The sequence below is a fragment of the Neolamprologus multifasciatus genome, chromosome 11, assembly GCF_963576455.1.
Source record: "Neolamprologus multifasciatus chromosome 11, fNeoMul1.2, whole genome shotgun sequence".
NCBI lineage: Eukaryota > Metazoa > Chordata > Actinopteri > Cichliformes > Cichlidae > Neolamprologus > Neolamprologus multifasciatus.
This window is the reverse complement of record NC_140449.1, coordinates 27,261,017-27,284,713: the sequence shown is the minus strand read 5'-3', so window position 1 is coordinate 27,284,713 and position 23,697 is coordinate 27,261,017. Positions and strand designations below refer to the sequence as shown.

The 23,697-nt window shown below is 36.4% G+C and overlaps 1 protein-coding gene across 1 annotated transcript; it reads left to right on the top strand.

Moving 5' to 3' along the window:
* Positions 1-385: 385 nt before the first annotated feature.
* LOC146508673 (myelin-associated glycoprotein-like) lies at positions 386-21,711 on the top strand. The gene is made up of 11 exons (XM_085178574.1): positions 386-746; positions 836-879; positions 1,274-1,350; positions 1,611-1,952; positions 2,131-2,439; positions 17,374-17,637; positions 18,122-18,385; positions 18,888-19,196; positions 20,059-20,140; positions 20,570-20,663; positions 20,779-21,711. Exons 3-11 carry the CDS (start codon positions 1,305-1,307, stop codon positions 21,175-21,177), a joined length of 2,109 nt encoding a protein of 702 aa, XP_085034700.1. The 5' UTR covers positions 386-746; positions 836-879; positions 1,274-1,304; the 3' UTR covers positions 21,178-21,711.
* The last annotated feature ends 1,986 nt before the right edge of the window (positions 21,712-23,697 follow it).

The window sequence follows — 23,697 nt, the reverse complement described above, 5'->3', positions numbered from 1 at the left end:
AATTTGTGACTTTGGATTTTAGTTGTGGCTGACTATATTTGTATTTCAGTGAACATTGACTATATAATAACTATATGGAAGCCGGAAAAAAAGCCACAAACATGGCCATGACATTGTAGAACAATGAAAACGCTCCTGCTCAGAGACAGGACAAACTAACCCCCGAAAACACTCCCACCTAGTGTCAACTTGTGTAACTGCCAAAGATGAAAAACATTAAAATTCAATTTCTGTAGGCGTTGATAGAAATTTTAATTTATCTGTGCACGTGACAGGTGAACACACCTGTCACAGGATGAAGCACGGATTTTTGTATTTTCATATTTTTGTATTATACCTCCATGCAGCTGTTTTTGTTACATTTATATTGTACATATTATTTATTAATGTAATTTACACAACATCAGTCTTACTGTTACTGTTTTTAACTTTCAGTTTCTTGTTTAGAAAATAGAAACATTAATCTACTTTATTCCTTCAGCCAATTAATACAATAAAGCCAAATAGTGAACATTATTACTAAGTGAATAGAAATGTTTACAGCACATTCAGTGGTGCAAGACGTGTTGTGGAGATCGTGGTCAAAAAAGAAGGTGGTATTGTTAACAGCCACTTCTAGTAAAAGCATCTATCTAATATTCACACTCATACTTTTGTGTTATTTCCTCTTTTTACATCGCTTCCTGAACAGTTCTTAAAAAACCTCACATATGTGGAAATGACTTCTCTATGAAGCTCGTAAGAATGTAAGTTTTTATATCTTAAATATGGAAGAAATATCAAAGTTTTATGCAAAAATAACATTTCTATCATTCTTTGATTCACTGCGATTTAGATTAAACATCATATTTGTCGAGGAAAAAGTTCCACAGGAAAAAGGTGAAGGATTTTCTTTATCTCTCGTCTATCATGTTTATGAACATAACTTATTGAAATAAGAGCTCTACGCTGGTATCTCAGCAGATTTTTTGAAGCTGAATAATTTTCCTCGTAGTGACAGTAGTTACATGGGAACGCTGGGCTTTGCAAAATTACCATTACTGTCATTGTCACATATTTTAAAGGTGATAATGAGCCCTGTTACTGAGTGAAAAATATGTGCTATACTACACTGTTATGTTGAGCTAACGCACTAAAAATATTCTCAAACATCATTTGAGAGTTTTAACAGAATACATAAAAAAAATAATTTACTTCACTTTTCACCATAACAGCTTGTCACTGGTAATGTTTAACAAATAATCATGTAAATTGTTTCATGTACAAACTTCAGACTCCTTTAAACTTCATTTTTTTGTAACAAGATGGCTGGAACTCTGACTTTTCTTCTCATTAGTTCTCTGCTGCAGGGTGAGTGAAAGAAAATCAGCATCATGTAAAGATTATTGTGTAAAGATTATTATTTAACATAAAACATCATCTAAACTACAAAGGGTGTCCATTTATAAGATATTTAACAGTAAAAATATTTAGCATTTGTACCTGAATTAAACACTGAAGAACTAGCAGCAGTGATAACTCTGGATAAAGGCTACAATAAATAAAACTGTACCGTTGCTATAAATTACTGTTAGCATTTCTTTTTTACAATTCATTGTGTTGTGTTTCAGGTGCACTGTGTGGAATATGGGAGGTCAAAATGCCAGAGAATATAAATGTTTTAAGAGGATCCTGTGTGACCATCCCCTGCTCCTTTGATGTAGAGAACACACATGAAAATAACTTAGAAGATTCATGTAAAGCATATTGGAGTGATTCAACTTCATTTAACAGTAAAAATGCAAAACTAAAGCCAAATAAAGAAATGACAGGAGACTTAACAAAGAAAGACTGCACCACAACTTTCAATAATGCAAATCTTCTTCAAAGAAGTAAATACTACTTCAGACTGGAGTGTGATAATACACTGATATACACCTTTACACAAGCTGGTGTATATATTTCATTCATAGGTAAGTTTTTATATCCATATAAAGACAATTCATGTGAATTAATGACACTTGTCAAGCTGCTTTGACTTTGACATTGTGAATTTATTGGATTTTACACAGCACCCCCCCCCCCCCCCGACGAAATTAATTACTGCTCATTTGTTTATTGACTGATGAAGATATTTCTTCCCACCACAAGATCCTCCTTCACCGACTCTGACTCCATCCACACTGGAGGTGAAGGAGGGAGCCTCAGTGAGTCTGACGTGCTCTGCTCCAGCTCCATGTTGGTCTCATCCTCCAGCTCTGACATGGAGCCCTAACCTGGGTCAGAGTCAGGAGACACTGCAGGAGAATCAGGACAAAACTAAAGTCAGGACCTCTGTTATGAATTTCACTGCTTCTCACCTCCATCATGGAAATAAAATCTCCTGCACTGCTGTCTACCAGAAACAAGATGGTAGCCCTGACGTCACTGCTGAAACAAGTTTAACTCCTGATATTTCATGTGAGTTTATTTGTTCTCTTCTCAAATGAAATAAATAGTAATAACGTATAAATAGTAGTAGTAATGTATTTAGTAATAAATACAGTTACCTAGAGCTGTTATTTATTCTCTCTAAGACTAAAACTACATTTAGTCAGTCACATTTGACTGTTGCTTTTCACTTTACAGTTTTCAGTTTCAGAGTTTCACTTACTATATATATTATCATGTATTTTCCCAAAGTTATGATATTTTTTTTGTGAAGAGACGACCAGTAAAGCAGAATTATTTAAAAAAAAAAATTCAGATAACTGTTATGAGATGTGAGAATGAGGCCCCAGTTCCAGACTCAGGCCACAGAAAATAAATAAAAAAATCAACCTTTGTTCAGGTGTAGCAGAAAAATCCAGATGGTAGCCAATAAAGTCTTTGAATGCAAACCAGGACAAATGTGAGTGAGAAAACAAATATTCAACAGTCCAATGCAACAAAGAAATGTGGGTAGATAGAGGCAATAAATAGACACTCAGTAAATATGGATAATGAACACAACTGGGTAAAGTGGGACTGTAGCTCAGGGGAGGTGAGGTTGGTTGGCTTTAGCTCAGGAGGGGTGGCTGGGGTGGGTGTAGCTCAGGGCTGTGCAGAGATGTTTAAAGGGGCGGTGCTCAAAGTTAAAAAGGGGCACATAGAACCAGGCTGAAGCCACACCCACCAACCATCAGGAATCTAATATGGAACATCATCATACTATATCACTGTCATCAGGTGGGGACAGTGCAAAGCAAACTTAGCCCATGTTTTACCTGATGAGTACAATGTTGTTGTTGAGGGGTTGCTGCTGCTCCTGCTGCTGATAGTGTTGGAGGGCAGGGCTGTGTTGGTCTGAGAGTGTAAAAAGTCCTTATGAGAAATGGTTGCTGATTAAACAAGTGTTATGAGATAATAATAAAATGCAAAGATTGGTGACAGCACTTGGAACCATAAGGCAATAAAACGGTGAGAAATAAACTAGGCTCTGCCTGTGAATCACTCTTTGCCTCTCTTCTATCTCCTCATCTCATCTATCACTCTCCACTTGCTGTCCATCTGAGAACAAGGCGCACTTTGCTATTGCATTAATCTATTATTTAATTATCCACACTTAACAACTCTTGTACCTAATCTATAATAAAGTAATGATAGAAAATGTTATAGAGCCAAAACATTGTGTTTATTATTATTTTTATACTTGAATACCTTTGCAATGGAACAGCTGGTACATGTGTTATTGATACCTGTGCTCTTTTTAATGTAGCTGGTGAGAGATCCACTGCCTCACACAACTCCTTTTAACACTGTTTTCTCCTCATGTCCTTACAGGGCATGTCTGGACAATATCATATCATGAGTTATAATTTAAAAAAATTATACTCATAAAAAACCTTCTCCAGAATACTGTATATACTATGGCCACAAGTTTGCATCATGGTGCTGATCCAGAATAATTCCCTTATTATTTATTCCTAGTGCTATAATAATGAAGTGATGAAAATAAACAAATTAAGTAATAAACATAAAATTTATGAGGATTCAATTTGTTTGACTGTACACTCTGTGCAGGCAGAAAGCTTATTAAATGTTTAAACTGTAAAGATACAATAATTTTGTAAAATCAGCATTTTGTCATATTTAAAATGTAAATCTAATATATTTTGTTTCTTAATGTATTTTCTTTAATAACATAGGGTGTGTTTTTTAAAAATCGTAATTATAATAATCCATAATTAATGGATATGCGTATTAGATCGTTTTTAGTGAAATATAAGCCCTCCAGGAAGGCAGGAAAAGCCCTGTAACTTACTTTAAAACTAAATATGTTCCCTAAAACGGTGGGCAGAGCTACAGACCCTTACCCAGTTAGCTGGCAGCTAATGACCAGCACTACTTGTGCAGTTAATAAAAGGACAGGTATTGTTTGTCGCGCTGTTGCACACACAGCACGCTCATCTGTTTCAATATGTCAGTTGTCACAAGACAACTTACCAACATGTAATAATAAGCTAATACACCTCTGTGCTATAGACTATGTGTACGCTGTGTCCGCATAGTAGGTGTACGCTGTACACCTACTTACTGGTTTTTGTTGCATCAGTCTGCGTCTCCCATTTAATTTGCTTCTTCTACAGCTCTGCATATGGTAAGCCATTTCAGCCAAATATTGCGAGTTTTCTAACACGTCTGGTTAAGAAATGGCATAAGAAATGCAGTTTAACGCCATGGGGAAGGCCCTGCATAATTTCAAGAAAACAGCGTTTTAAACGCCTTCACAGCTGACACTGAACGCCAGAAAAAAACAGTTTTTAATCTGTCTTTTCTGCTGAGCGGCGTTCAAAGACAGGTAAAAGTGCGTTTTTTTCTCCGCCGTTCAGAAAGGGCGTTTAAGACGCCAATTCCTGGTGTAAAATACGGTGTTCTGTCAGGTCAGTGCCATTAAACAGTGTTTTTTTACGGCATTTCTTAACCAGACGTGTTAGAAAACTCGCGTAGAAAACTCGTGGCTGAAATGGCTTGTCATATGGGCACCGTTCAAACAGCAAAAAATGTGCGTCCTCTTTGCTCGTTCCAGGTGTTCTGGGAATCCATCCTACCCAATGTTTCTGCGCAGACGCGCCGCATGTGCACAGCACCAAAGCCGAATTAACTTGTTTTTCTCTCACCCATCCAGAATACTGCTTAGGGTTATGGTTAGGGGTAGGGTTACCAGCTCGTAACCAACGTACTCTGCCATCAGGGGCTATCATTGGTTAATGGTAGTCATGTGACTGATCTTTTATTTTGCAAAATAATTAATAGTTAAATATTATTGTTGAGAGGCACAGGCAGGACTCATTCTGGCACGCACACGTCTCAAGCAGTGGTGTGTCTAGAAAAATTTTGTTGGGGGGGCCAGGTAGGGGCACAGATTTGGAGAAGGGTGGCAGATGTAATTGGCAGATAATGTTAAAAATAATTCTACCAACCGTTAACCATAATTCAATAACCCTATAAACCTAATAACCGAATGCGCTTTTAACTCTTATTAGAATGAGATTTTAACCACTACGGTGCAAAGTTTTTAGATACTGCGTTGATAAAGTACAAGAGATACAATCAGTCAGTGTTTATTCAGCAGCCAAGGACATCAATATTTGCATAGTATTTTTACTGACATGTAGTGCACATATGTTTTGGGCAAAAACATTTTTGAATATTAAAATACGAACATTTTTAACATACAATTGGCAAATTAGCCAAGGCCAATGCAAAACCAATGCCTATTAAAAAAAAGAAGATAATCTTCTCACAAACTGGTGTTTGATTTTGAAACAGGAAAAAAGTGGGGAAACAAATGAAAAGACTAACATTTGAATAAAACCTGAAAGCAAGTAAATACTTTATATGGTGCCTTATGGTAAACTTTGGTAATATTGATGTATAAAGAACAACACTGGCTGATGATGAAATATAGTCAGCTGGCATAGTGACACTGCCAATATTAACCTGCAGGGCTGGACTGGGACAAACAAATGCTGTGGTGACAGTGATGTACACTGTCTTTTTGGTATATGTATGATTTCTATACATTTTACATCAGATAAAAACTTTGTTCGCAAGATTCAGATAATTATTTAATAAAAGCTAGATATTTTAAATGAGAATAAGAAAGAAAAGTATTTCTTTGTGCCCCCCTCTCCCTGTTAATGCCCTACCTGGCCCCCTGGCAACACTTTGCTAGATCCGCCCCTGCACAGCTCTCAGCTGTCAGCTACTTAGAAAAGGATCCGGGTGTTATTTGTCTCTCAGAAACAGTTCATAACTTCCCTTCAACTAATTTATGTCACCTAAAGGGTAAACCTGTTTCTCCATCACCTGTTCAGCTCTGATGATTCAGTAAGGACATCTCCTGGTTTCATCCTCATGTTTCCCTCTCACCACATATACAAACCAACATCATGACCAGCAGCTTTACAGCTGTGGCTCCAGCAAACATCAGCTGATACTAGAAATTAATATTAAATAAATTCTAACAACAGCTGATCAAGCTTAAACGTGCTGCTGTTGTTTAGCGTGACATCCGCTGGTTTCCTGTTTCTGGCGCAAAGTGGGCGATAAATAAACAAGAGAGAAAAGCTGATCAGCTAATGATTGATCAGTTTCATGATTGAAGTAGCAACAGAAGAGGGAGGGGGGCGGGGATGAGAGAAGAGGCAGCTGTGCAGCGTAAAGACAGAATAACTCCAGCTTTGTGTATTTTTCCATTCTAGCTAAAGTAAGGGACAAACTGCTCTCTTCTCAGCTCAATACAAAACGCATAATATTTTCTCTGAAAGAGGGACCATTCCATTTTTAAGGAGCTGTTGGCAACTCTACTAACTAACCTTATGAATAAAATAAAGTTCACTATCAGTAACATCATAGCAACCGAACAGCTCTATAGAAACTCTGTCATGCTAGCTCACACAGTACAAGTTATTGTAACTGACTGTAAAAAGTTAGCACAACGAAAATAAACTACCCCTAAACTTGGTTTATATCTGACCCAGATAGACTGCAGGTCATAACTTCTTACCTGAAGTTCAGGTCTCTCCTCCTCCTGCCTCTCCTTCCCTCATCCACCTGTTGCACCGCGGTAAAGTGAGCCGTCATTTGTGAGCCGCGGTCAAGCCAGCCGCCTCTTATCCGCCGCATAAATTTCCTTGCGCTTTTACACCAGTCTTTACGGTAGCGCCTTTTCGCTTTATATCCCGATTGAGAGCCTAGACCCGCGCACACGCGCGCACACATTACGATGGAACAGCCCAATACAGTCAATACAATTATGTCTATTACAAAAATTCATTAAAAATCATCCTTAGTAGTTGAGGTCCAACTTTCAACACATCCCTCCTCTGGGACACCTACTGTACCTGTGTGCCAAGTTTCATCCAGATTTACTGTAGAATTCCTCAGAAATTAAAGGAAACTTATATTCAATGCAATACAGTCAATACACTACAATTATGTCAAATTTCAAAAATTCATTAAAAATCATCCTTAGTAGTTGAGGTCCAACTTTCAACACATCCCTCCTCTGGGACACCTACTGTACCTGTGTGCCAAGTTTCATCCAGATTTACTGTAAAATTCCTCAGAAATTAAAGGACATTTATATTCAATGCAATACAGTCAATACACTACAATTATGTACATTTCAAAAATTCATTAAAAATCATCCTTAGTAGTTGAGGTCCAACTTTCAACACATTCCTTCTCTGGGAAGCCTACTGTACCTGTGTGCCAAGGTTCATCCAGATTTACTGTAAAATTCCTCAGAAATTAAAGGACATTTATATTCAATGCAATACAGTCAATACACTACAATTATGTCAAATTTCAAAAATTAATTAAAAATCATCCTTAGTAGTTGAGGTCCAACTTTCAACACATCCCTCCTCTGGGACACCTACTGTACCTGTGTGCCAAGTTTCATCCAGATTTACTGTAGAATTCCTCAGAAATTAAAGGAAACTTATATTCAATGCAATACAGTCAATACACTACAATTATGTCAAATTTCAAAAATTCATTAAAAATCATCCTTAGTAGTTGAGGTCCAACTTTCAACACATCCCTCCTCTGGGACATCTACTGTACCTGTGTGCCAAGTGTCATCCAGATTTACTGTAAAATTCCTCAGAAATTAAAGGACATTTATATTCAATGCAATACAGTCAATACACTACAATTATGTACATTTCAAAAATTCATTAAAAATCATCCTTAGTAGTTGAGGTTCAACTTTCAACACATTCCTTCTCTGGGACACCTACTGTACCTGTGTGCCAAGGTTCATCCAGATTTACTGTAAAATTCCTCAGAAAATAAAGGACATTTATATTCAATGCAATACAGTCAATACACTACAATTATGTCAAATTTCAAAAATTCATTAAAAATCATCCTTAGTAGTTGAGGTCCAACTTTCAACACATCCCTCCTCTGGGACACGTACTGTACCTGTGTGCCAAGTTTCATCCAGATTTACTGTAAAATTCCTCAGAAATTAAAGGACATTTATATTCAATGCAATACAGTCAATACACTACAATTATGTACATTTCAAAAATTCATTAAAAATCATCCTTAGTAGTTGAGGTCCACCTTTCAACAGATCCCGTCTCTGGGACACCTACTGTACCTGTGTGCCAAGTTTCATCCAGATTTACTGTAGAATTCCTCAGAAATTAAAGGAAACTTATATTCAATGCAATACAGTCAATACACTACAATTATGTCAAATTTCAAAAATTCATTAAAAATCATCCTTAGTAGTTGAGGTCCAACTTTCAACAGATTCCTTCTCTGGGAAGCCTACTGTACCTGTGTCCCAAGTTTCATCCAGATTTACTGTCGAATTCCTCAGAAATGAAAGGAAACTTATATTCAATGCAATACAGTCAATACACTACAATTATGTCTATTACAAAAAATCATTAAAAATCATCCTTAGTAGTTGAGGTCCAACTTTCAACACATCCCTCCTCTGGGACACCTACTGTACCTGTGTGCCAAGTTTCATCCAGATTTACTGTAGAATTCCTCAGAAATTAAAGGAAACTTATATTCAATGCAATACAGTCAATACACTACAATTATGTCAAATTTCAAAATTCATTAAAAATCATCCTTAGTAGTTGAGGTCCAACTTTCAACAGATTCCTTCTCTGGGACACCTACTGTACCTGTGTGCCAAGTTTCATCCAGATTTACTGTAAAATTCCTCAGAAATTAAAGGAAACTTATATTCAATGCAATACAGTCAATACACTACAATTATGTCAAATTTCAAAAATTCATTAAAAATCATCCTTAGTAGTTGAGGTCCAACTTTCAACAGATTCCTTCTCTGGGAAGCCTACTGTACCTGTGTCCCAAGTTTCATCCAGATTTACTGTCGAATTCCTCAGAAATTAAAGGAAACTTATATTCAATGCAATACAGTCAATACACTACAATTATGTCTATTTCAAAAATTCATTAAAAATCATCCTTAGTAGTTGAGGTCCAACTTTCAACAGATTCCTTCTCTGGGACACCTACTGTACCTGTGTGCCAAGTTTCATCCAGATTTACTGTAAGATTCCTCAGAAATTAAAGGACATGTATATTGAATTCAATACACTTACTTAAATATTGCATCATATTCAAAAATTCATTAAAAATCATCCATAATAGTTGATGTCCAACTTTCAACACCGTCTTACTCTGGGCGACCTACGGTATCTCTGGGCCAAGTTACATCTCAATTCACTGTAATCTTTATCAAAAATTGAAAGAACAATTATATGTCAATGCTGGCTGTGTGCCTTTCAAAGTGACACTAAATAACAGAACTCAGGCACATCAGGGAATAATCCAAAAGGCGGATTTATTAAACAAAAACAACATACAAAATATCCCTAACCCATACTACATAACCTAAAAAGAAACAAAGGGACACTTAGAAGCACAAGAAAACAATACTATACTGAAAGGGCAAGAGACACAGCCCAAACATAATCCACAACTAAAACGCCAAAAGAACAAGTCATCCCACATAGCAGACGGGTGTTGCCTGGATCTGGTGTGAAGCCGGCACTGCTGGCTGACTTCTGGCATGGTAAGATGGCACTGTTTATGTGATGGCATGCTACATCTGGCCTGATTGGGTGAATGTGACATGTTGTATAGAGCACTTTGAGTAATATGGGTGAGTAAAAAGGCGCTATATAAGAATCAGTCCATTCACTGTCTGAACAGAGTTTTGTCATGACAGTTTATTTGATTGTCTTCACTGACTCGCTTTGAAATCCAGATTTTAATTTTGGAATATTAAGTGTACTTGTGGTTCCTATAGAATTTTAAGGTTGAACAGGAATCATCTCTCAGGCCTCTCTTCTGTGGATGCAGCTCACATCATTCTGTACAATACAATAATTTTTAATTCTACAACTGTTTATAACCTGCATATTTCACATTTGTGTATAGCTGTATATCTCATATTTCTGTATAGTTTTTTTAATTTCATATTCTGTATAGTTTTTCATGTTTATATCCTGTTCATAGCCTGTACATACTTATAGTTATAGCATATTCATAACATACCTTCATACCGTGTACATTATAACATACCATAATAGACCCATTTCTGTAATATACTTACATACCTATATTATTGCTAATATATATTGTAATATATCTATATCATGGCTAAAGCACTTCTTGATGGATGCAAACTGCATTTCGTTGCCTTGTACCTGTGACATGTGCAATGACAATAAGGTTGAATTCTATTCTATTCTATATTAATTCAGAAGACAAACACCCGTCTCTGCTTTTGAGATTAGCATTAAAACCCTCAGTTTTGACAAATAATACAGTTAGAGTGGATCAGGTGACCCTGAATCTTCCCTTATTTGTGCTGCAATAAGCCTAGGCTCTTGTGGGCTTCCCATCATGTATGAATTTTTTCCTTCTTTGCTCTTTCTGTGTTTATACACCTCTCTGCATTTAATCATTAGTTAGTATGTATCTCTTGCACAGTATGTTGTTCTGTCTCCTTTTCATCAACCTCAGCCAGTCACAGTAGATGGCTGTCTCTCCTTGAGCCTGTTTCTGCCAGATGTCTCTACCTCTTCAAATGGAGTTTTTCCTTCCCACTCACACTAAATGTTAGCTCATATGGGGTACTTAAATTGTTGGGGCTTTCTTTGTATTATTGTTGTGTTTTTAACCAGCAACATAAAGTGTCTTTAGGTGACTGTTGTTGTGGTTTGGTGCTGTATAAATATAATAGAATAGAATCGAATAGAATAATGTACTTCAGACCGGGAGATTGGCAAAATGTATAAATAGGATGGTGATTAGGGGAATTGGAGACAGCTGTGTAACACAGCAGGGATACATTGGGAATAAGAAGACAATGGAAGTAAGACTCAACACAAGAAAGAGACAAGAGGCCATCAAACTAAAACACAGACTAAGACACACGAGCTTGACACAGACAAAACCAGAAACAGACATGAAGACAAGACTGGCTTTAACACTAGAGTGTTTTCACAAGTGTTCCATCCACTTGTGGAATGCTTAAAAAGAACTACACTTAAAAGCAATATGGAACTGAAAACAAAAGAATACATAATGTAAACATATCATCAAATAATCCAGGACTCACAAACAATGATATGATGAACAGAACTATAAAGAACAAAACTGAGAAATGCTTGGTAAACTGACCAAGGACTATGTCATCATGTCAATTTTTTAATATCATAGTTAATGTGTCCTGATTTGTAGATAGTGCCACCTGACAATTACCAGGAAATCCAACTGGGTGACAAGCCAGAGTTGTTTGCCTACACACCCACTGACTAGAAAAAAGGCCCAGGACTCTTCAAGCTGGGATACAGGCATCAAAGACAAAGATGTAACCAGATAGAAAGTCATCAGGAAGGCATTGCCTGTTGTTGCTGCTGCTGTCAGACTTTTTAATTCATCCACTTGTGTCAGACACATATTGAACAGGAATAAACATGACTCACTGCACTCTCTCACTTTGTATGCCACAATGTTTGCTTAGACACCTGTATGCTTATATTGTTTATTATATCCCAGAAACATTAATCTTAAAACTTGTGTTCCTATGTCTATATATAAGTTTATTTTCATATCTCTATATTAATCTATTTATAGCTCCATTCCCTCACTTCATTTTATACAATTGCTTTGTTCCTGCATGAGAGCTATTTAAAATGGTTTCACACAAAGTGCCTCCAGATGAATACAGAGTAGTTTTGGACAGCAGAGGCTGGAGAATGGTATTGCTCTCTGTGTGAAAAATAACTACTTATTTGAAATGAAGATGAATGTACTGTATGTTGTCAAGGCAAAAAAAAGATTTTTCTTTTAAACAGTACATTGCATAATGAGAGTTGGCAGTTCGTCTTGTCACCGGAAGGTTGCTGGTTCGAGCCCCAGCTCCCACAGTCTCGGTCGTTGTGTCAGAAAAGCGGCAGAGCTACGCCAGAATGCTCTTTGTGGACTACAGCTCAGCCTTTAATGCAATCATCCCAGACATCCTCTGCTGACCTTCCACCACTCGCCCATTGAGAGCCTACTAACTTACTGCATCCGAGGATGGTACGGCAGCTGCACTAAGGCGAATAGCGAGTCAGTGAAGACAATCAAATATGCTGTCATGACAAAACTCTGTTCAGACAGTGAATGGACTGATTCTTATATAGCGCCTTTTTACTCACCCATATTACTCAAAGTGCTCTATACAACATGTCACATTCACCCAATCAGGCCAGATGTAGCATGCCATCACATAAACAGTGCCATCTTACCATGCCAGAAGTCAGCCAGCAGTGCCGGCTTCACACCAGATCCAGGCAACACCCGTCTGCTATGTGGGATGACTTGTTCTTTTGGCGTTTTAGTTGTGGATTATGTTTGGGCTGTGTCTCTTGCCCTTTCAGTATAGTATTGTTTTCTTGTGCTTCTAAGTGTCCCTTTGTTTCTTTTTAGGTTATGTAGTATGGGTTAGGGATATTTTGTATGTTGTTTTTGTTTAATAAATCCGCCTTTTGGATTATTCCCTGATGTGCCTGAGTTCTGTTATTTAGTGTCACTTTGAAAGGCACACAGCCAGCATTGACATATAATTGTTCTTTCAATTTTTGATAAAGATTACAGTGAATTGAGATGTAACTTGGCCCAGAGATACCGTAGGTCGCCCAGAGTAAGACGGTGTTGAAAGTTGGACATCAACTATTATGGATGATTTTTAATGAATTTTTGAATATGATGCAATATTTAAGTAAGTGTATTGAATTCAATATACATGTCCTTTAATTTCTGAGGAATCTTACAGTAAATCTGGATGAAACTTGGCACACAGGTACAGTAGGTGTCCCAGAGAAGGAATCTGTTGAAAGTTGGACCTCAACTACTAAGGATGATTTTTAATGAATTTTTGAAATAGACATAATTGTAGTGTATTGACTGTATTGAATTGAATATAAGTTTCCTTTAATTTCTGAGGAATTCGACAGTAAATCTGGATGAAACTTGGGACACAGGTACAGTAGGCTTCCCAGAGAAGGAATCTGTTGAAAGTTGGACCTCAACTACTAAGGATGATTTTTAATGAATTTTTGAAATTTGACATAATTGTAGTGTATTGACTGTATTGCATTGAATATAAGTTTCCTTTAATTTCTGAGGAATTCTACAGTAAATCTGGATGAAACTTGGCACACAGGTACAGTAGGTGTCCCAGAGGAGGGATGTGTTGACAGTTGGACCTCAACTACTAAGGATGATTTTTAATGAATTTTTGTAATAGACATAATTGTAGTGTATTGACTGTATTGCATTGAATATAAATGCCCTTTAATTTCTGAGGAATTCTACAGTAAATCTGGATGAAACTTGGCACACAGGTACAGTAGGCTTCCCAGAGAAGGAATCTGTTGAAAGTTGGACCTCAACTACTAAGGATGATTTTTAATGAATCTTTGAAATTTGACATAATTGTAGTGTATTGAATGTATTGCATTGAATATAAGTTTCCTTTAATTTCTGAGGAATTCTACAGTAAATCTGGATGAAACTTGGGACACAGGTACAGTAGGCTTCCCAGAGAAGGAATCTGTTGAAAGTTGGACCTCAACTACTAAGGATGATTTTTAATGAATTTTTGAAATAGACATAATTGTAGTGTATTGACTGTATTGCATTGAATATAAGTTTCCTTTAATTTCTGAGGAATTCTACAGTAAATCTGGATGAAACTTGGCACACAGGTACAGTAGGTGTCCCAGAGGAGGGATGTGTTGACAGTTGGACCTCAACTACTAAGGATGATTTTTAATGAATTTTTGTAATAGACATAATTGTAGTGTATTGACTGTATTGCATTGAATATAAATGTCCTTTAATTTCTGAGGAATTTTACAGTAAATCTGGATGAAACTTGGCACACAGGTACAGTAGGCTTCCCAGAGAAGGAATCTGTTGAAAGTTGGACCTCAACTACTAAGGATGATTTTTAATGAATTTTTGTAATTGACATAATTGTAGTGTATTGACTGTATTGCATTGAATATAAATGTCCTTTAATTTCTGAGGAATTTTACAGTAAATCTGGATGAAACTTGGCACACAGGTACAGTAGGCTTCCCAGAGAAGGAATCTGTTGAAAGTTGGACCTCAACTACTAAGGATGATTTTTAATGAATTTTTGTAATTGACATAATTGTAGTGTATTGACTGTATTGCATTGAATATAAATGTCCTTTAATTTCTGAGGAATTTTACAGTAAATCTGGATGAAACTTGGCACACAGGTACAGTAGGCTTCCCAGAGAAGGAATCTGTTGAAAGTTGGACCTCAACTACTAAGGATGATTTTTAATGAATTTTTGAAATTTGACATAATTGTAGTGTATTGACTGTATTGCATTGAATATTAGTTTCCTTTAATTTCTGAGGAATTCTACAGTAAATCTGGATGAAACTTGGCACACAGGTACAGTAGGTGTCCCAGAGGAGGGATGTGTTGACAGTTGGACCTCAACTACTAAGGATGATTTTTAATGAATTTTTGTAATAGACATAATTGTAGTGTATTGACTGTATTGCATTGAATATAAATGCCCTTTAATTTCTGAGGAATTCTACAGTAAATCTGGATGAAACTTGGCACACAGGTACAGTAGGCTTCCCAGAGAAGGAATCTGTTGAAAGTTGGACCTCAACTACTAAGGATGATTTTTAATGAATCTTTGAAATTTGACATAATTGTAGTGTATTGAATGTATTGCATTGAATATAAGTTTCCTTTAATTTCTGAGGAATTCTACAGTAAATCTGGATGAAACTTGGGACACAGGTACAGTAGGCTTCCCAGAGAAGGAATCTGTTGAAAGTTGGACCTCAACTACTAAGGATGATTTTTAATGAATTTTTGAAATTTGACATAATTGTAGTGTATTGACTGTATTGCATTGAATATAAGTTTCCTTTAATTTCTGAGGAATTCTACAGTAAATCTGGATGAAACTTGGCACACAGGTACAGTAGGTGTCCCAGAGGAGGGATGTGTTGACAGTTGGACCTCAACTACTAAGGATGATTTTTAATGAATTTTTGTAATAGACATAATTGTAGTGTATTGACTGTATTGCATTGAATATAAATGTCCTTTAATTTCTGAGGAATTCTACAGTAAATCTGGATGAAACTTGGCACACAGGTACAGTAGGCTTCCCAGAGAAGGAATCTGTTGAAAGTTGGACCTCAACTACTAAGGATGATTTTTAATGAATTTTTGTAATAGACATAATTGTATTGACTGTATTGGGCTGTTCCATCGTAATGTGTGCGCGCGCGTGCGCGTGTGCGCGGGTCTAGGCTCTCAATCGGGATATAAAGCGAAAAGGCGCTACCGTAAAGACTGGTGTAAAAGCGCAAGGAAATTTATGCGGCGGATAAGAGGCGGCTGGCTTGACCGCGGCTCACAAATGACGGCTCACTTTACCGCGGTACCTGTTGCCTCTGTGGAAACTCCGCCATAGCCACCACCAAACAACTGAGTTATTTTTACAAATCGGCCAGCATCTGGCCAATCCACCACCTCTCATTGTTCATGCCCTTACAAAAAAAAAATAATAATAAGTCATCAGCCCACCGTGCAAATGTCCGATGGCTAGTCCAGCTATGTTAACTTGTTAATCTTTCGCTGAAAATATATTTTCTGCAGTGCCGAGCTTGGCTCTCCTACCTTTGCTAACATGATGCTCATAGTGCAGAAGCCGGTGCTGCATTCACTTACCCTCGGATATCTGAGCTTCACTGTGAAACCATAATCGTACATTTGATATTTCATTGTTTTAGCTTCGGGGTGGCACCTGGGGTGGCCAGTCTGGTTGGGCCACCCCGCTGGACACGCCACTGGTCTCAATAAAAGGGCATTTGGGACACCCATCAGGAAAGGGGCAGGTGCTCAAGCCGCTCCTCGCACGTGCCTGGTGTAGCTCAGAAGTTAGAGCAGGTTATCTACTATTTGGAAGGTTGGCATGCAGACTGGAGCCAATTTCCACACCAAATATCCTCGGGTAACGATATTTAGATAAGCTGTTATCCGATGAACAAAACACTTTCTCCGTTATTTTAGTTAGAAAACACTTAAACATAAATTAGGTGAATGGATGAGGCATGTTGTATAAAGCTGTTTAAGTTGAGTAGAATAGCGGTATGTAAGAACCAGGGCATTTATCATTTCCATGGGGACCAAACTCTAAATAAGACACAGAGTAAAAAGAAGTATCAAAAAAGTTCCACCATCTGGCTGGAGCCTTTCTATGTGATGTTTCTCTTCCCACCCACAGAAGGAGGGGTAGGTTTACTGGAGATTTTAAATTGCCCACAGGATAGAATCACTATATGTGTCAGTGTACCCTGCCTCTCACCCAGTGGCATTTGGACTAGGCTCCAGCCCCCCTGGAAGATAATGAATGGGTAGTTTTTGACACTCAGTAAAAAGAAGTATAAAGTTGGTGAAGTTACTGTAAGTTGCATTGTTCAGTCAGTCAATAAAAAGACAAAGAAAAATCATTTTTATTGGATACATCAGTATTTAGAAAGAAAGGGCCAAAGCAACTTCTTACTATCACTCTACAAATTTCCTTGATTAAAGAAAAAATGAGTAAATTGGTGCGGTTTGCTCCCTTCTCTCCTGTTAGATGTGTATGAGTTATTAATTTAATGGGAAATATATATATATATATATATATATATATATATATATATATATATATATAAGGCATTGTACCCAATTTATAAACACTACTTCTGCAAAGAAAACTGTCTTAACATTTCAGTTTGTATGTTTTATTCCTTATTTTACAGATTCACCTAAAAACATTACAGTTTCAGTCAGTCCTTCTGGTCCAGTACCAGAGAACAGCAAAGTGAGTCTGACCTGCAGCACTAATGCCAACCCACCAGTGTGGAACTACACCTGGTACAGAGCTGATGGAGACCAGGAGACGTTTATTGGAACAGGAACTAGTTTAAACATTAATGTCTCCAGAGACAGACGGTCATTTTTCTGCAAGGCTGGAAATAAGATTGGAGTTGAACGTTCCAGCAGCATTCAAATAGATGTTCAGTGTAAATATCACATTTCACATCTGCTTTACATATCATCAGTATAACCCAGCATCAAAGAGTCATTAGAACAGAGTTTTATACACTATGTTTTTCCAATACTCAGCAAATAGAAACCGTGTATTTTTTTTAATTAAAAAGTTACAGCATTCTTAAACTGTTGTTTTAATACATAAATCAGACTTCGTGAAATACACGTTAATATCCATTACATACAAGTGATTGTGTTATTGCTTTTTTTGGATTCAACTAAAATACCACAGTTTTTGTCTGATCAAAATGATCTTAAATAGTTCTTTAGTGTATGCGCAACACTTCATTGTTTTACACTTTATTTTCAGAAGAGTTAGGCAGTGGGCTAAAATAAGGTGCAAGCATTCTTAAGATGTCATCTTTTTAAATAAATTTATAAGGCTTTATGGCAGGTAGTGTAATACCCAATGTACAATACACCACTAATTTTCATTTTTTAATACTCATTCTTTAGATTCACCTAAAAACATTACAGTTTCAGTCAGTCCTTCTGGTCCAGTACCAGACAACGGCAATGTGAGTCTGACCTGCAGCAGTAATGCCAACCCAGCAGTGAGGAACTACACCTGGTACAGAGCTGATGGAGACCAGGAGACTTTAATTGGAACTGGAACTAGTTTAAACATTCAAGTCTTCAGAAACAGACGGACATTTTTCTGCAAGGCTGAAAATAAGCTCGGAGTTGAATGTTCTAATGTGACTCAGCTTGAGATTCATTGTATGTATCTCAAAATTAAATTATACTATTTTTGTTAGAAATTGTAACAACACATTAGTGTTTTCCATTTTTCTGACATTTCTGGTTATCTCCAGTAAGCATCCTTGATAGCCAAATATTGTAGCACAGATTAGCACAGACTAATAATATCCCCATTCATAACAAAACAACCTTCGGCAGTAAAACAAGACAATCTTTGCAGTGTGATTTTCTGAAATAAATATAAAAAGTCTGCACATACTTTAATAAAGTCTTTGTTGGGCAATGCATTATGTAAATCTGTTTTTTGCACAGGTTAAAACTATTTCAAAAGCAATAAAACACTCCTGATAATGATAAGTATTGCAAGTATGTTCAGAAAGGACTTTAGTTTGAGACATGACCATCTTTACACACAGCATTTTACCGGTCACAGTTCATTTTTTTTTTAGTAATTTTTGCAAATATTTTTCAATCATCAAGGTTATTTTGACTGACTCCTCTCACTTTCTTTCAATGACAGTTCTTCCACAGATCCTGTTTTCATCAGATTGTGTTAAAACTGCAGGTCAGGTTAACTGTTCCTGTGACACTGAGGGAAACCCTTCCCCTGCTGTACAGTGGTATTTGAATGGAGAACCTGTCACTCAGTCTGGTGGATTTGAAATATTCAGTGAGACTCTAAACATCACAGTTCACAGGAGCTCCTTCATTCTGAGTCAACCACAAGTGAAGCATTTTTCCACCCTGCTCTGCCTTAGCTTCAACTCTCTGGGATCTGCCAGTCAACAATTTTGTATGAGCGAGTTTAAAAGCTCTGCAGAACCTGAAGGTTTGTATTTGGTGCAACTGTAAATACTCTTGTTTAACCCACATACAATGATATCCTGTGCTCTACAAAGCCAGTTAAGAGATATTGTCAGGATTTTTTCCCCTAAATGTTAGTATTCATTTACAATAAATTTACTGTCAATAACTTTAGGAATTCCACTAATCCACACAAGCAGTTACGGTTGGGTTAATCCAGCTACAGTCAACTCACTAGCAGTTTCATAAAATATGTAATGTTTTGCAGTACATTTATCTCATTGGTATTGTGCTAACACACTCCTGAATGCTCAGGACCAGCAAACTGCCACAAACATCTGCTTTTATAAACATGTTCACGCTTGCTGATGGTCATTAAATGAAGTTTAATAATCAAGTGCTTGATTATCAGCATCTGGCTGCTACCTATCTTTGTGATTCCCATGGAAGCAGTAAGAGTGCACAGTTTTAACACACGGCTTCTGAAATTTGGATTAGTTTTTGTTTAGTAATGACACAGTATACCATGTTATGTTTTGTAGTTCAGCTGAGGCTGTATATATGTAATTTTAAGACCTGGTAAAGAGCAGGTGATTTTCAAAAAAAAAAAAAATCCAAAATATTTAAAACCTTGGAATTTGAAATAAGTTTGTTTTACCACATAATTTTATGAGTAATATGGCTAATTAACCCTCTGGGCTCTGTGGTGGCCAGTTTTGGCCACGAACAAGCTGAAAGGGTAGTAATTTTGAACAAACCCAGAGGGTTTAAAAAAAACAAAAAACATGTCATGCATACAATTAAAAATTAAGTAGGGTGATTTTTTATTTGTAATTTTTTTTTTTACATGGTATATTTTTACATTTATTTTTGTTTTGCTCTTTTAGGTTCAGTTCTGTATCCAGTGATCGTCTCCACTCTTGCAGTGTTACTATTAGTACTAATGTGTGTTCTGCTGTTTGTTATCAGGTATGTACACAATTTGGTACTTAAAATTGTTCAAACTACCCACAGCATTTACTATTTACTAAGTTGTATCTGGCCGGATTTTCTGCGATCTTTAACTGAATACTGATACTGTGCAACTACTGTGTATATTTACGCTTGATCCATCAGAAAACATACTCAACATTGGTAACACTACTGACTAACTTTAACATCAGTCTGAGCTGTTTATTGGACAGTTCATGTCTAAAAACACTGACACATTATATGTTTTCATTTTCAAGACCTCTGTATGTTAACATTCAGATTAGTTTTCACATAGCAAGCTGTAATACACCACTATATATCATCATGAGTTTATCCTGTGAACTAAAAAAGTGAGAAGTAAAAAAACTGCAGTGTATGATTTATATTTATATAAATATATATTTGATATTTTACTTTATTTTTCAGGACTCAGATGAATCACTGTAAGCCGAAAGTTGGGTTAATAGATGAAAACAACACAGTTGCGATGATTCAGCCTCCGACTGAAGAAGGAAATGAGGTACTTTAACTTTATTTTTAAGGCTTTTTTAAAGATGTGATACTTTTACATTTACACAAGAATGAATAGATGATCTTCACCGGAATGTTCACTGAAATTTACTATGCAATTTTAGGCACCAAACACAACAGAAGAGAGCATTTATGCAAATGCTGAAAGGTTGAGAGAGGCAGGCATTGTTGACCCTAAAGTAGTTGCTGAGCCAGTGGGTGCAGGAGGAAGCAAAAACTCTGAGAACAAAGCCGACAAGTGTGAAGCAATTTACTCTAGTGTGAACTGGAAGACCAAGGGCAAGAAAAAGAAGGAAGAAACCTCTGTGGACTTGAATTCACCTGGTAGCTATTATCTGGAGGAGGAGAAGTGCATTGTGGAGGGAATTAACAGAAATTTTGTGAGCAATGCACTAGAGATGGGAGGCCTGTATGATGAAGTGGGGGGTAAGAATGTGAAAAAGGAAGTGGAGTGTGAATATGCCCAGGTAAAATTTAAAGACAAGACTAAAATGCAAAAGTAGTAAACTTCTGTTTTGTTGAGCTTACTGCTAAAAACATAGCTGTCCAGCTGTACATGTGTAGCTCGCTGCATTTAGTCACACTATGATAAAAACACTTAAGATAGGAATAGAAATACAATTACATACCCTTTAATGATTAGCCTTTGAATAGTTACTAGGAAATATTTTTTGTTGTGTAAATATACCATTGCTTAACTGGCCCTCATGGCACAGCCATCTTCTTTTGTGTGCGTTTATCATTGAATCTGGCACAATATCTCAGACACTGCTTCAAGCAGTAAAATATTAGGTTAAAGCTCAGGAGCCAACTTATAACTCCTTAGTGACTATGCCTGTCACTGCAAATTTCAGACCTTTGTTTAGGAACTTGTGCTAGACCCACTTATTTGTAGTTCCACTGAATATCATTTGTTGGTAAAAGAGCAAAAAGACTTTTTGTTAATAAGGTGTTTTTTTTAATTAAAAATTTTGTATGTCATGCGATGACATTGTGTCATCATTCTGTCTCAAAATAAAAAGTCTGAGACATAATAAACAAAACATGAGGAGAAGTGCGAGGATCAGCAGACACTTTGACATGAAACTGTAGGAAAGACAGAATTGTCACTCACAGTAGCTGTGGTATTGTGTACAGAAGTAAAAATTGGTTCTATATTTACAAAATATTAGTGTGTTTACAGTGTTTTGATGTTATGAGACAGCCCGAAATATAAACATATAATGAGCGATAATTAAACACAACATAATCACAATTGCTTTTATTTTGGCAAACATTTTTAAAAATGAAGTACAGCTATGAGATTTGTCTTTTATGAATATGTAGTTTCATTTTCTTTTATGGGTAGCTATTCATTTACATACAAAGTAGCTATTGGGTGACCCACTGGTAGCATATGCATAAAAGTGTATCTATCTAGTTGGTTTTGTTCTTTTTGTATGCTCCATATTAACATCCTTTAGGCAAGCTTAACATAATTCCGCTGGCTAGCTGCATATTATATTGTATTATTGATTTAGGGTTTTGTTTATTGCAATATATATGAAGCTCAATACACATGGATGGCATTATTTTTAAAAGCACTTATCATTTAGGGCCTAAATCCTTAACATAGTACAGCATGTTAGATGCATCTAACATTTGAGGCCATGCTTTAAAATTGAATGTACAACAAATATTAAAGAACTTTCATCTTCCTTCCAGGTCCTGTCTTTCTTATATCTTCTTTCAGATAGTGTTGCATATTGACATTAAATACAGCAGCTGTAGCTTTAACTAACAGACAATTTGACAAATTGTGCCGGCACAATTTGCATGTATGCTGTATTTTCAGGTGCTTGAAAAGTTCCATTTGGAATTACCCAACTCTTTAACTTATTAAAAAAAAAGGACTGAAACAGACAAATTAAATGATGAATGGTTGTCATGAGAGAAAGGAAAAAAAAAAGGTTCCCATCATGTTTAATGCCATAAACAGCACGTTCAGACACAAGATATACTGCAGAGATGAGAGTGAGAAAATTAGGTGGTACTGTTTATGGTCCCTTCTGGTAATGTTTCTTAACATTCACACTTTTTGTGTGAGTTCCTATCAATTTTTTAAACACCTTTTTAAAAATGTAACCTGTCTTTGCCCATGCACTCATCGTGGGCATGAACATTATGGTAATTCTGGGCATAATGATTTCTGTGAACTGTTCTTTTTCCAGGGTGGAACAATTGTACAGCATACATATTTAATAACTTTTAAAGAACAAAGATGCCCAAGATGAAATTTATTTTGGATCTTCTGAAATCCACACATGGTCCAAAGCATAGTATACTTTGGACCATGTATACTATGCTTTGTACCACTGTGTTAATACTTACACAGTAAGTATTTAGAAAAAAAGTGGGTTTTATTTACACACAAAATGAAAAAAATGAACTAACAATACAGGTCCCTTAAAAAAGGTCAAATATATATAACTAAACTTAAGCCAAAAACAATAACTTGCAAACAAAACTAACCTAACCCACAAGAAACAAAGGGGACCTAAATCCTGGCTGATCAGACCAAGTTGACACATAGGATGTATTAACACCAAACAAACCAATGCTTAGTTTTATAATCACTTTAATTAAATACCCCAAAGAATACTAAGCGAACAGACAATTCATAAATCAAACAGAAAGCACAACATTAAAAATTATTTATTTATTGAAACCCATGAAAGAGCTGCACATGGTATGTCCCAATAAACTCTTCCCATATATAACACAGCTGCATCTTTTGCCCAACTTCAGAGTTGTGATGCTGCAGGTGTGGCCATCACACATACATAGAGACTAGAAACATATGCGCTTGCTCACTTAAATATTTTAACAAGTGGTGTTGAAGGCCTATTATCTTCTTGTTAATGATCATGATTGACTAGAACTGGTAGTTTCTCTTTACCGGCATAAAATGATTTATTGGACTGGTTAATAGTCAGAACAATTGGAAAGTCCAATTGAGCAACTCACTGACAATTCAAGAAGAA

Coding starts and splice junctions, on each gene's coding strand:
- LOC146508673 (XM_085178574.1), top strand. CDS start 1,305: ATGGCTGGAACTCTGACTTTTCTTCTCATTAGTTCTCTGCTGCAGG. Junction 19,197..20,058: donor AAGCTCTGCAGAACCTGAAG/GTTTGTATTTGG, acceptor TTGCTCTTTTAG/GTTCAGTTCTGTATCCAGTG. Junction 20,141..20,569: donor GTTCTGCTGTTTGTTATCAG/GTATGTACACAA, acceptor TTTATTTTTCAG/GACTCAGATGAATCACTGTA.